The sequence below is a fragment of the Neodiprion virginianus genome, chromosome 3, assembly GCF_021901495.1.
Source record: "Neodiprion virginianus isolate iyNeoVirg1 chromosome 3, iyNeoVirg1.1, whole genome shotgun sequence".
In the NCBI taxonomy this organism is placed as follows: Eukaryota; Metazoa; Arthropoda; class Insecta; order Hymenoptera; family Diprionidae; genus Neodiprion; species Neodiprion virginianus.
Genome location: NC_060879.1, coordinates 31,764,858 through 31,778,714, shown reverse-complemented (window position 1 = coordinate 31,778,714; position 13,857 = coordinate 31,764,858). Strand labels below are relative to the sequence as shown.

Below are 13,857 nucleotides of genomic sequence, written 5' to 3'. Positions count from 1 at the left end.
TCAGTGAGTCGCGACTTGATGTTAATCTTCTAGAATTCCTTTTTCTCTTTGACCATTTTTCCTCCGGTACCGGGTCAAAGACGCGGTAAAGAGAATCTGAAAGCATTTCGTCCTCAGTCGTACAAAACGCGAGGTGGTTCAGGCTTCGGTCCCTTTAAAGAGCTGCAGAAAAAATTATGGATAGTTGCGAGTGCGGCCGCACACAAACGCGTGTCTAGATCGTCTATTCACCGCATGCATGTCTCCTGTACCTCACCCCTATTCCACTATGTAGACGTTATGTAGATGCATGTAGATTTCGAGACGTGTATAAGTGGGAAGGCGCTGTTTACCGTACGGTTGTGGACCATCTTTGCCCGGTATAATATCCGCATGCGCTTGTGCAAAAAAAGCTGCAGGCAGGAGATGCAGGCGTATGCACTACGCGGGTCGAGGTGCAGTTGGGTAAATGACGGTATAGTAGACGGAGTTGCGCTTGCACACAAGAGAGAAAATACTGCAGTGACTCAAGTGAAGGCAGAAAACTCTTTTAGGTCCTCTCGCAGTCCTTTTTCTCTCGCTCCGGGCCTATGCAGCTAGATCTGAGAGACTCGAGGGTTAAAAATTTATTTATAGCCTCTAGCAGTCAGCTGTATATCACTGCGATGTCGAATAGTAGTAGTTGTTTTTCTTCTTTCTTCCTTATTAGGATTCCTCTTATTATTGTTTTTATCTTTACCGCAATTGGTGTGTTTCTGCTTACTCTTGTTCTTCCTCCGCAATCGATCGACCCGAGAGTTGAACCCATGCATCGCCATTATTGCGTATTTTCTGGTCACCGGTGAAAATTATTTATTCGATAGATTCAGGTTTTTTCATACGTCGGAGTCTTTTTCATTCCGAATAAAACCTCTTGTTCATACTGCAATAGCACCAGCTGCAAAGTCTCGATTCGCGGAGGTGTAGAGATTTTTTTTCTTTGATGTACACCGTTACGCAAGAGATGGCATATTCGAAGGTACAAAAAACCTTCGTTCCAGCTTGTAATTATCAAGGATAACGGGATTTCCAGGGAATTGATGGAGCTCGTATAATAACCACCCGATACTTCGGTGCTTTGCTCGTTCTTGCATGTCCCCCGCATAAGTCGAGCAGCGCGATATATAACATTTTTAATGAAAGTACCAGACCGTCGTAAAAATCTTAATTAAAAGGACTTCGGGTCTTCTTTTCTTTTTCTTTCTCGTTTTTTTTTTCTTTTTCCTTCATATTCTCTTCCCGGCTGACAGAAACGCGGCCTAATTTACAAGGCTGTACGAGGCAGAAACTGGTGACTGTTGACTCTGGAATTGCTCCAGGGGGGAGCGGAGGGCCGAAAAAGAGAAGAACAGGCCTGTCGAATGACTGGCGGCAACAGTTGTTCATCTCTCGAACGCTGCACCGGGAAGCTATTTGATTTTCACGCATTTGTACGGGGGGCAGGGCCGCGGCTTTTCCTTTTTCTCCTCCTTCTCTACCCGAACTCAAAAACGACAAGTCTCACTCGACGAGGACAAGGACAAACCTGCACTCTGGATCTCCACCCTTGCCGACGAAAATCTAGGCGCAGTCAGGATCGAGCTTGCGCTTTCCACCAATCGTCTCTAGGAGATATGAGAATCCTTTTTCGCCGTTGCAGGCCAGACTTAGGGAGATAGACCCGGCTTAGGACTCGATAGGATATTGGATTAGGGGTTGATTCGAGGGATGAAGCCAATTTGGTATATACAGAGTTACATTTTTCATGCACCCGCGCCGCACACACCCTATTTTCCCATCACGGGTATTCACGGGATATACGCACATGGGATTCCGTGAGCTGTTTTTTGTTCTCTATTTTTTATTCCCTGCACGGCGAGCGTTGGCGCGTGCAGAGCTCATCCAATTTCGGGTTATTACTTTTGAATCAAATTTAACGAACTGATAACTTCGCTTAGGATATTTATAAGTACAGGGATAATCTTTGTCGTGTCTTTGTAGCGCTAAAAATATGTCATATTCCAGTCTATGTACTCGCTAGCTGTAAAATTTTTCAATTTTCAGAAAAGTGATATTGGTATTACCCTTATAGTTCAATGATTTTTATATGCGAATGGCGAACTCAATTCTCTGCTTGAAACAATACAAACCTTGTTCGAAGTAAATTTGATTCTCGGTTATTGCATGATCAAGTATAATGAGCTGTATAACGCATTGAAAATTGGACGGAAATATGATTAAAAATTATTAGTCGTCCACCGATATTCGTTATTTAGAAATAAAACAAATTACTCGAATAGTTTCGCAGTTTAATATACTCGTTGTGTAATTAAGGAGTCGATAAAAGCACGGTTAATTGTAACAATTTTTCCTGTTGTTAACACAGCAGATGTAACGAGCTCGGCATACCGCCGCGGTTCTGTGCGGTATAAACTTTTCATATAAAGCATACTAATTAATTTCCCTTATATTTGCGTAGTTAAATTTCCTTTGCCAAGCTCTCATCCGTCTGCCCGACTCAACAGCTTCCCATCTTTCGTTCGGTACGGTATAGGGTAGGTGCAGAATGGGTGAATGGGTGGGTATATATAGGGTTGAGCTCAATTCATCCGCGTCAAATTTTCATAAGAGGCTTACTCTGGCGGAGTTTATTAAGTCTTCGAGAAAAGATGATTAAATTTTATTCTCCCACACCTAGTGGTAGCGAGTAATACTGTAGAGGTAGTATGAAAGGTGGAGAGGTACGTTTGGCTAATCCGTCGGGGATGTTTAGTCCAGAATCACCTCTTCCTCCATCCATATCCAGATGGGTCAATAATTTACCGAAGCGCCGCGCCCTCGCGCCGTCAGTTTCTTGTCTTATTTCCTTCGTCTCGTAACAATTTTTTTCTGATTTCTTTCCGTTATTTTTCTCCTCTCTCCTTTCTTTCACACACGTTTACATCCAGCTCGTGGGGTTAGCCGAGCGTGTGTCACGGGGAGGCTGCAGGGACGCCTAGCCAGGACTCCAGCCGGGCTGTCTAGGACACATGTCGGCAATTCTTTATCCGATGTCTCAATATAAATCGTCCTCTCTCACCTAACGGTATACACGATCGATCGGTAAGCCCGGCACCTACTTCACCGACAACCCTCCAACCTCTCTCTCCTCGCCCTTCGGGGACGAGCTTCGAAACAACCTAGGTTTACATTACCATGGGTATGTGCCCAACGTGCAACGGGATCTCTAACCTTCGCATCTACATACCTTACGTCTATACATATGGATGTGTGCCCATAATCGATGTACGGGGTGGCTCGAGCCGTTCGTGTCGAGAGACAGATTCTTTGATTCCACTTCGTTTAGGAGATATTACGAGAAATGATCGCCAAGTTCAATCGTCTGAATTTCTCTTCTTTTGCTCTATCATTTCTCGTATATATATACATTTTTCTTACGCATTTTCAATATAGTGTAGGTATGTAAGATTCAGTCGAATATGTTTTGAAATTTTTTCACAAGTTAGTGATCCATTTGACTGAAAATCGTGGGCTTACTAATTGCAAATGATTTTTAACACAAGTAAATTATCATTCTAAAAATCGATTCCGAATTGACGTAGGAAATTTTGACAATTTAGTTGATTTTTAATCGCACTTGATCCTTGCTCGACGGACTGTTTTCATCTATATCTATGTACTGAACTTTCTACCGAGGCAGGATGTCATCGCTGTTGCCGCAAACATTAATCTTTCGAATTCCATTTTAATTTGAAGAATACATTTGGCCGCGGAAAGCATCTTCTTCTTCAAATAATATTGTAGACATTTTTCTCGTTCCCCTCCATCTTTCACCCCCGAATGTATCGTGTAGCATCTATTTTTATGCTCGCTTGCTAGACGGGAGTCCAATTAGTACAAATTAGTGCATGTATATAGGTGAAAAATCTAGAATTCCAGTTTTCGTTGTAAAAGCAACCATTTCTCAGTTCCGGATAATGAGGACGCGCGTTCGAGATGAACGGATCATCGGCATTTGAATATACAGAAGCAAGAAGGATCTTTTTCGAGATAGATACAATATTTTCCTTAAAAAATGGGATTTATTACAAGCTCATCCATGCACACGTGTCGATATTTGACAGCGAGAATTACAGCTTGTGCGCTAACTGGTTTCTTGTTTCCGTACAAGTTTCGGAGCAAAGTTCAGGGTGAACTGCTAGGGTGACCGAGTGGAATTCGCTCGCCTTCTCGCGAGTGTATCGTGTGATATAAGTATACATGATAGGGCTTGTCTCCGATACAGATCTACAAATATTCAATCAGTAGGCCGTAGCAGCCCCATGACTCACATCCCATCCCTTCCCTTCTCTCATCTACTATCTCCATCCCCTAAAACACGAAGTCTGTTGAGCCTGACTGACACCCCCCTGTTTCCACCCTTGAGGGATCCGGACGCGTGCGGATCCATTCTCTTCGTCCCCGAACCGCACGTCGTTGGTAAACTAAACAACGTAATAGATAATAGACACCCTGAAAGTGAACGCTACGTAGTAACAGACTGCAGAGAAGCTCTCGATCGTTACGTATTCAACCGATGCAAATGCAGTCTGTTATCGCAGAGTTACTCCATCCGCAAGCAGACACGACGAGACGCGTCGCGACGCTACGCCGCGTACTTCGACGCCGGCGTTTCTCGCATGCGGAGGCTGCGTCGAAACACTTGGTGGTATTAGCCCCGTCCCCAGGGCTCGTCGACATCGACCGTCAATATTAACGTAGCGCTAGCTAACACCCACCTACATGTCAAGGTATACCTTATATCTACTTCGACATACCGCACGGGAAAAATCCTTCGGGGTATTAAGAGATAATTCTGCTCGACGAGGACGGTCGTATTTCATCGTAAAATATCGCGGATAGTATCTTTCGTATCGTTTCTCAGCAGACATTGGAATTTATTACTAAGCGAAACGCAATTCTTTATACTAAATACCGTTTCCGATTGCTCGGAAAGTAATTTTTATACTTCAATTGGGCAACGACGTAACCGTGTGTTTTGATTCCCGAGGTGAAATAGAGATATTGCGAGATTTGAAAAAAAACTAAAATCAATTTTTAGACAGGCCATGATTTTCACCAATATTGAGAAATTGAATAATAAGCAAATAATATTTCATTGGCTATATACGCGTAATTTTACAGGAACAGACGATGACGAATAGTCCTGTATTGCTGCGATCAATTATGCAAAAGATGCAGCTGGAAAACAGAAAAATTGTGTCGTATTTTCTAGTATCTATTTTAGAATTTCTTTAGCTTTGATTGAAACAGAGATGACTTCCTAGCCGTAGATTCGTCAGGGGAAATAATTTGGATTGTCTTCCCTCGAACATATCAGTAATTAAAGAGCTACTACGGAACTACTGTATTGATTCCGCTGCCTCGTTTGATTCAATATTGGTTTGTCTATCATCCTTTTGCGTTGGTCAATACTTCGAATAGGGAAAATGTTCGACAACGAATATGTCCAATCCTTATCTTGCAAATTTGTACCTTGGATCACGTTACGCCCGAAGAATACAGGGCCTCGTTATTTCCTCCTTTTGTAGTTGCCGTGCTGCGTTTCGGTAAATTTGAAGTCGAGACGAAATAACGAGGAAAAATCTATGGATATTCTCGGTAAATATTGAGCTAGTATAGCAGTATTCTCGGTAAAATTCATAAAAATTTGTTTCGGAATCCCACCGGAGCAAAGGATCTTTACATCGTACTTTCTTCACAATACGACGGTAATTTTATCTACATATCAATGGAAGAAGCAAGAGCGAGGCGCAGAGTATTTGTGCGTTGAAAAAGTAGCCTCTGGCCAAAGAGAGGCTACTGTGTGCAGTTCCGACTAGCGCGGTACGCATCGTACGAGCGGAAAGATCGTAATTAATGGAGTGTGCAGGAGGCTCTAGACACTCCAGAGCTAATTTCCAGACGTGAAGGGCCCACCGTCGTTGTTGGAGAGCCCTTAAAAAAAAATCTTCAAATCTCCACTTTCCCTGGCAGTAGGTATAGTAGTTTGCAGTACGCTAGAGAAGCACATGCACGCGAGACTCAGCGTTCTATGAATAGAGCACGGGCTGTTCGTCTATAACGTATGAAACGGTGGCCGTGGTGACTAACCACTGATTATCGGTTAGCCGTCAAACGGCGCGAGACTCTCCAGACACTCGTAGCTTCTTATCCTACTCTGACGTCACGGACGTACAAGGAAAGAAGATATCGCCCGTAGATGTCGCAACTACCGGTCTGTGTAACAACATTTTTCGAAAGAGGGTGTGCGAGGGTATCGCCAAAGTAAATATTACACCCCATTCTGAAAACGATAACGTTACACAAAAGTCGGAAGCACATTGGTTACAAAAAAGTACGCGTTCCCATCAGACGTAGGAGGCGAATCCAAGCTTTGAACAATATGCAATGCTTCGTAGAAAGACGATTGTTTGTATTTCGTAAGTCAATGTAGGCTGTCTCCTCGAGAGACGCCGGTTTTCTTTTCTTTTCGTTTTTTCTTTTTTTATCGAAGCAGCTAGGCACGCAGAGATAAAACTTTCGTCCTTATCTCTGTATGGTTATTTTTCTCTTTTTCCGAGATCGTACATCTCCGAACCCTGCATCCAGCAAGAATCTTGGTTCCACCGCAAAACTAATCGTCAGGTTTCCAAGCTCCGCAAGAAGCTCTTGAGAACACAGGGAAGCGACCGCATCCGAATGTGAATAAAGAAAGAAATGAATAAAAAATGTACGCGGGTGAATGAAAAAAAGCAAAGATAAACTCAACGGAGTGGGCAATTAAGATTAGCTCCAATTGCTCGTAGACCGTAGGAATATCCCCGATGTGACGACCGACCGGGCAGCTCGACATTGCGGCACACATACCGGCGTGTAATGGACTCTTAACTACTCCTGCACGCATAATCTCAACGTGGTTCCCATTTCGAGTGCCCGCTTAGCCGAGGACGCGTGACCGGGTGTCGTTATCGCCGAGTTGACAATCTCTGAAGTTAATCTCCTTGGCCCGTCAATCGGCGAGTCCATCGCCGAGTGGCTAAAGTGACGTGTGTGCCTTCAGGCTTCGTGTGTTAACTGAGTGCGATTCGCGATGGGTAAACGCGTGGTCAATGCATCGCTTCTAGTCGCCTGTCCGTCTCTTCGCGCTACGTAGAGAGCTGAATTGCTCCGGTGGCGATTTCTGGACACTTCAGAGTTCAGCCCGGATTCATCGTCGTTGTGCCGCTGTATCGCAGTTTTTTTTTTTTTTTTTTTTTTTATCGATAACACTGCGAAACCTCCTTCTGGTCTATACACGTGAGTTTTCATTTACATTCTTACGTTGCGTGTGACAGAGACGCGGAAAATGAGGGATAGCTTCTGGCAAAAATATAATCAGCATCTATGTTGTAGTTGCGAAGTTTGTCGTACTGTGACAAGCTGCAGAGCAGTTAGGTTTGAATCGATTGTACAGGGTGCTCTCAAACGATGATCGAATCAATCTATAAAATAACAAAGAGGGAAGATTGCCAAGAGGAAATTTTTATCAGAGAAAAGAATTGCACGGGGACGGGAGTTGGCGTATATACTGCATATAATATGAACGCTTCCAGGTAGCCGATTTCAATTTATTCTATTCAGCATGTGACCTAGATGCTGAAAGAAAATTGGATCATGTTTCGTGTAGGGATCTGAGAGCTCGTGCGGATATGTGCCAAGGGATGAGAACAAATCGCTACACACACGTTTCAATTTTCTTCATCGAATTTCGCCTCCGTTGTTTTAAAATGCCTGTCCTGTTTACTCAAATATTATTCCGTGTCGAGGTTTTCTTTCCTATTCACTTGCGGCAGTTTGTGCGAGCCAAATGTTTGTCAAAATAGTAAGTTAGGTACACTGTACCGGCACGACGAATATTTCCGCTTTGATATCTACGGTTTGAATAAGAAAAAGTCAATTCGAGATAAACTAAGGATGACACATCGCCGATCGGATCCGTTTACCGTATTACACAGCGTCGAAAAATTCGTGAGAGTATATTTTTGTAGCTGCCGTGCACGGATCGGATTTTTAGCTTTGAAAGAATTGCGTTTTGGTTTTTCGTTTTCCGCTGATTTCACCACGTAGCGTTTGACGGTAGTAAATTCGCTGTTATATTTACAGGCACAGGAGAAAATCGTGAAAGCTTTCCTTTGATCATCAATTGCCCATGGGGAAAAAACGCGGAACGGACGTTTTCGTCCGATCCTAATGTATCCGAGGGATAACGGATAAAAAAAAAAAAAATAAATAAAAAACGAACGTGGCTGATGTGGCACGCGTGTATGTTTATGTCAGTGAAAAAGTGACCCACGTGTATACCGTAATGCTTGATTGTACGCACGTCAATTGTAAAATAGAAACTAATCCTGAGGTCGAGCGTTGCAATAATACGCGGCCTCGGAGCCTCGAGCGCATCGTGGTCACGGGGGGGCTATTAATTTTACGAAAGATCGATCTTCGACGTAACTGTTCTTGCATACAATACCGAATGAATCATCTGTTCCGGCTAAGCAGCTTCCAGCCGATGCCTAGTCACGTTTAAAGTCTTCTCTTCTTCTTTTATTATCGGCACGGCGGCCAACCACCACCTAGCTGCCAACGTGTTTGGAATATATTATTTTGACACCCTATATTACGGTTGCCCGATGCCCCGGGCCCTTGGTGTCGTAAAAACCGTCATAAAATACGGATCTCGAGCCCCCGAGTTTGACACGCGTGACAAAATTCCGATTTTATTACTCTCGGATATATCTACGCTATACATAACCATCGTTGTTTTTATCATTGACGCATATCTCTCTCTCCCTCTCCCTCTCCCTCTTCCTCTTCCTTTCTCTCTCTCTCTTGCTCCGTTTTGTCTCACCGTCGATCACTTTCATGCCAGGATTAAAGCCATTATTCGATGATCATATTCTCTTTGTTTTAAACCTCTATGCCTTCCCTTTTCCCCCGATTTTTCCTTCGTCTTCTCCCTTTTCTTAGCTGCACCATTTATAATGGACTGGAATTTTCGCGAGACCAAAATCTCAATTGGCATCTCAAAAATTCCTATAATCAACTGGCTTACAGACAGATTCACTTCGCCTCAGCGCTATACTTAAATATCGTTTAAATCAAGGCGACTTGAAACGAAGAGAGAAAATCATATTAGATCCCCCGTGAAGCTGTTGATTGGTGCCCTTGATGGTACATAAATACGCTCGTGCATTCCCACATGTATTATATATAATATTCGCCTACGTACATCGTTTCATCCAATTTATACACAGCGATAAATAGCAGTGTCGTGATTACCGAGTGTGCTAGTCGCCTCATCGCTACCCGTATATTCCTCGCCAAAATACCATCTACGTGTTTCGCATGGTTTAATATTTCTGCGCCATCCGGCAGACCATCCCGCAGCCTCGCATGACCGGGGTTCATACTGTATGTCAAATGTGTTAAGTACCAAAGACACATCCTCAATTCGAGCCGACCGGTACGGTTGTATAATTTTAATGATGCAATCAATTCCAATTTTGCTTCACTGCGCAGCCATATTAGCAACCGTTATTCTCATCAGATCTGATTTATCGTTGGTCTCATACATGTTCAGTCGAATCAAATTCTGATCAAGTATTGTAGTCTTTGTCTTTTACTCGAAGCGCAGCATTGAAAGTCTTAGTTAAGAGACGAGAGTTGGAGTGAGCTTATTTTTAATTTGTTTTTAATATTTTGATTGATATATTGAAATCTGTAGATCAGAGTCCAAGCCCGTGATCACTCTCAATATTTTCCAACGATGTAATAGAAGCGAAATATAGGACTGAAAATTCATCAAGGATGATATGCTCGAGGCAAGATTGTTTGAAAAATGAATAGTGTACACGAAACGAATGGTACATGTTTCAAAACTAATGTGTCAAAATGTACGGCAGAAGATGGTGATAAGTTACGAAAAGCATCGTGCGTCGTGGTAGTTCGAAAAAGACGGACAGCAACACCGGCAGGAAGCTCTTATCCTTACGAAGCGGTGGGTATAACACAGCAGTGAGCTAACGATCCAGAGAGAAATTTATAACGCTACACGTATACATACTGGGAGAAAACGGGAGAGCCTGACGGATCCGACGATCATAATTTTGGCTTTCAAGCGTGCAAATGCCGTGGAGATTGTCGCCGAGTGGCGCCATCTGGGCAAGTTGTCGAGAACTCCAACCACCCCCTGGGCCTCAGCAGGTCTCCTCGGCAATCTCTTCTCCCCTTTCCACCACACCTCGGCATGTTTCATCCCTGAAACTCTCTGCCCTCGCTTCATCTACCCAGACATTATCATCTGCCTCTCGTGGAATACATAAAAGCTAAACAGGAGGTGGTTCATCGAAAATAGTATTATACATACCCAGCCGTAGCTTGTCCCTCGAGCAATACAGTCGCCGGTTTTGCTTTTCACCAGCCTGCGTGCAATCGCACTTTTTGATTCTTCCTTCTCCTGAAAACAACGGTTATATTCTCGTTCCAGGACTGAAGCATGGAAACGGAGGGATAGGAAGCGCCAGCAGCTCCAGGAGCACGAGTCCTAGTCAACAGCAGCCCCCTCAGGGTGGCCTGTCCTTCATTCCCCAGCCGAGAAGTCAGAACCCTGCGAACAGGCATCCTCCAGCAACTACTCCAAGGTACGTAGCCGGGCGGTTTTTCTTGTCGCCGGCGTATACCGCAGCCCTTCAATTCATTTCCCAACATCGTCGATATCGAAGGAGGCAAACGAGTGTTTCGTACCCCAGGCACGTATTTACGGTCTGCACGTAGACAGCTGGTACCTGCAAAGCGGGCGTCTGAGGTATACACATCAACCCTGAAAAGCCTCGGCCTTTCTGGATTTTCGGGGTATTTAACGGCCCATCTTTCAATTTCACGCTTTCATCGGGTGAAAAGGTAGAAGAAAACGGAAAAGCAAACATGTACGCGCCGGGCTTTGTCTGTTCATCCCCTTCTCCAAACGCTCCGGGAATATTAAATCAAGCGGTTTCGTGACGGCCATCATTTACTACACCCCGTTCTTTTTACAAACCTCCGTCATTCTTCAGTCTTCGCGTTCCCTCGTTTTTTCGTTCATTTGCCAAATGTAGCTATTACCTGCGCAACGATGGATTGCACGAGCTTTTCTCCTTTCCTCATGTGTAAAGGTGTTTTTGAACTAGACGGTTAGCGGTGGTCCATTGACGCCGGTTGAAACCCCGTGTATCTTTGCTGTGTCGAAAATTTCACTGAATCTTTACAAATTCGTGGGATGAACCTGCAGGCGTCGCGAGGGTTGATGGTACACAGAGCTGTAATATTTCGACACCCTCCATGCTCTCTAACGGGTAACGAAGCACTCTCTTATCCTCTCTGTTCCACCCCCCTGAATTCCGAAGATCGTTACCCCGGTGCATGTACGTGGCAGGTGTTCGACCCCGAACGACCCATTCCGGAGTTGCCCAACAAGTGGTAGTTTGATGAGCACCCGAGGGATTCCGCCCTTCTGCTGCTCGTAGATTCTCGCATGGATTTCCGCCCGGTTCTGAAATATGCTAAACTCGGTGAATCTTGTTTTCAGCCCGCGGGCCTCGACCGTCGGCCGACCCGGTGGTCTCAGGGCGCCCCAGGCCTCGCCGTACGCAGCGCCGCAGCCGACGGTACAGCAACAGGGGAAGAACTCGGTTCTCGACAAGTTCAAGCTCTTCAACAACAAGGAGAAGAATCAGGAACGAAGCAAAGCGTCTTCCGGCGTTTCAAAGCGCACCTCAAGCTCGTCCGGATTCTCGTCAGCGAGGTCGGAACACTCGGACAGCTCGACTTCCCTCTGTGACCAGAGCAAGGTTCAGGTAGAATCGCCGAAGTCGAGAGCTCTCAAGTCCAAGCTTCAAGCCAAACCTGCTAAACAGGCGAGCCCCAAGGCAGCGAGGAAGGAACAGGCCAAGGCGCAGAGCAAAATCGCGAGGACGAAGGGTCCCGAAAAGGGTCTCGCCTACACTCCGCCCGTCGAGGACGCTAAATCCAGCAAAATCGCCAACATCGCGCCGAAGCTCGTCTCGGACAAGAAACTGAGCAATGCGGAATTCCTGAAGCCGGCTAGTCAGGCCCAGAAAACAAACGCCGCTCTGACGGCCCCGAAGACAGTCGCACCTCTGCAGGAAACTAAGATCGTTGCGAACCAGAAATCGGAAACGAAACACGCCCAGCGGCCGAAAATGGAACTTCCGGGCAAAATATCCGACTCGAAAATTCAGCTCCAAGGTCTCAAGGGCCCTCCGAATGGACTGAACAAGGATATAATTGCTCAGAAGGCAGTCACCCCGAACAGCAACGGTTTCATCAAGCAAAACGTCCAGGAGCACAACTATTCCGGGTCGCCGATCTCGCCGAGCCACGGACAGGTCTCGCCCTTCGATAAAACCATGTCAATGAACCATTCGAACATATCGGACGCGCAGAATCATCACTTGGAGACGAATCAGCAGCAACAGCACCACTTTTCGACGGTCGACGAGGGCAACGAGAAGCAGTATTTTGCGGACATAACGCCCTCGGCGCAAAATGGTAATCAAAAAACAACTCCCACCGAAACGCGGACCGCGGAAGCTCGAACACCGAACCAAAATGAGTCCTCGACAAAAGTCCCGATGTCACCGGTTTCTCTTCACGTCACGGACAGCGGCAATCAAGCCGATAATTACAACTCTGGGCAAGGTGACAACAGTTCGTGCCAAAAGAAAATCAAGTCCGACGCCAGTCCCTCCGGTCAGGGATTCGAAACGCCCCCGAACAACTTGGGCAGTAATTTGGGAAATTCGATGCAAAATCTCGCTCCTGGGTCCAGCATTCCTAAACCCACCGCACTCGTCAAGGGCACCTCGAAACCCCCCAAGGATCCGTGCAATCTCGGCACTCCAACGCCCAACAAGTACAAGGCTGACAGCTTGCACCGGAAGCTTGATCCAAACACGGTCGCCATGGTCTCTCCGATGCCCAGTATTTCCGACCTAATGTCCGAGAGCTCGCACAGCAACTCGAACAGCACTGGGCAGAGTAACTCGAGCGATAGCAGCGTCATATACAGGCCAAGCAGCGAGAGCGGAAGTGACATCAAAACCATTCCAAACAGGAAAATCGAGACTACCTTCGAACAAATGGAAAAGGTCGGTCGAGCTTACACTCGTTCCATCATCGTTGATCGGTGCTTTATTGATTGCCGGAAAGACGGCCTCTTTGGACCACGCAAAATAGATTTGATCTTCCACTTTTATTTTTTTTTACTCTACCAAATGCTATAAAATTCTACACTAAAATATATGAATGAATATAGTATCGCATGGAGATCCAAACCGTCTGCTTTAACTGATGTCCAGAGGGTTTGAGAAGGTCCACAACACTTTCGAATCGATATAACAGGCTTCATCGATAGTATGAATTTCGTTTCTTGTAAGCTGTTAAAGATTAGGGTATCTTCTCATTGTCAGTTTGATTTCAATACATCAGCCGTAATGCGGCAATTAATCAGTCACTTTACACGCATCGAGGCGTAGATTCGCGTTAAAAATACGGACTTGACGCGGTCTTGAATAAACACGATAACGATAGAATAAATTCATTTACGAAGTATATACGAAGTAAAAACATGAGAACTTGGGTGTACATTTACATACAGAATGATCTGTGATAAGGGTTCCAAGAATCATATTGGATTGAATTCTATTTGTTTATGCTCGTTCGGTACTACTCGAATACTATATTTTTTTATACCTTTTAATGTTCGAAGATAAAAGCACTGTTTAC

General features: G+C 45.0%; 1 protein-coding gene across 4 annotated transcripts in view; it reads left to right on the top strand.

The window, feature by feature from the left end:
* The window catches only part of LOC124300594 (protein sickie), a 173,584-nt gene that overhangs the window by 106,685 nt on the left and 53,042 nt on the right, over positions 1-13,857 (top strand). For all 4 annotated transcript variants that reach the window (XM_046754863.1, XM_046754862.1, XM_046754866.1 and 1 more), the window contains 2 exons: positions 10,562-10,715; positions 11,639-13,220. In XM_046754863.1, coding sequence (XP_046610819.1) covers positions 10,562-10,715; positions 11,639-13,220 — 1,736 coding nt within the window. The remainder of the gene's footprint in view (positions 1-10,561; positions 10,716-11,638; positions 13,221-13,857) is intronic.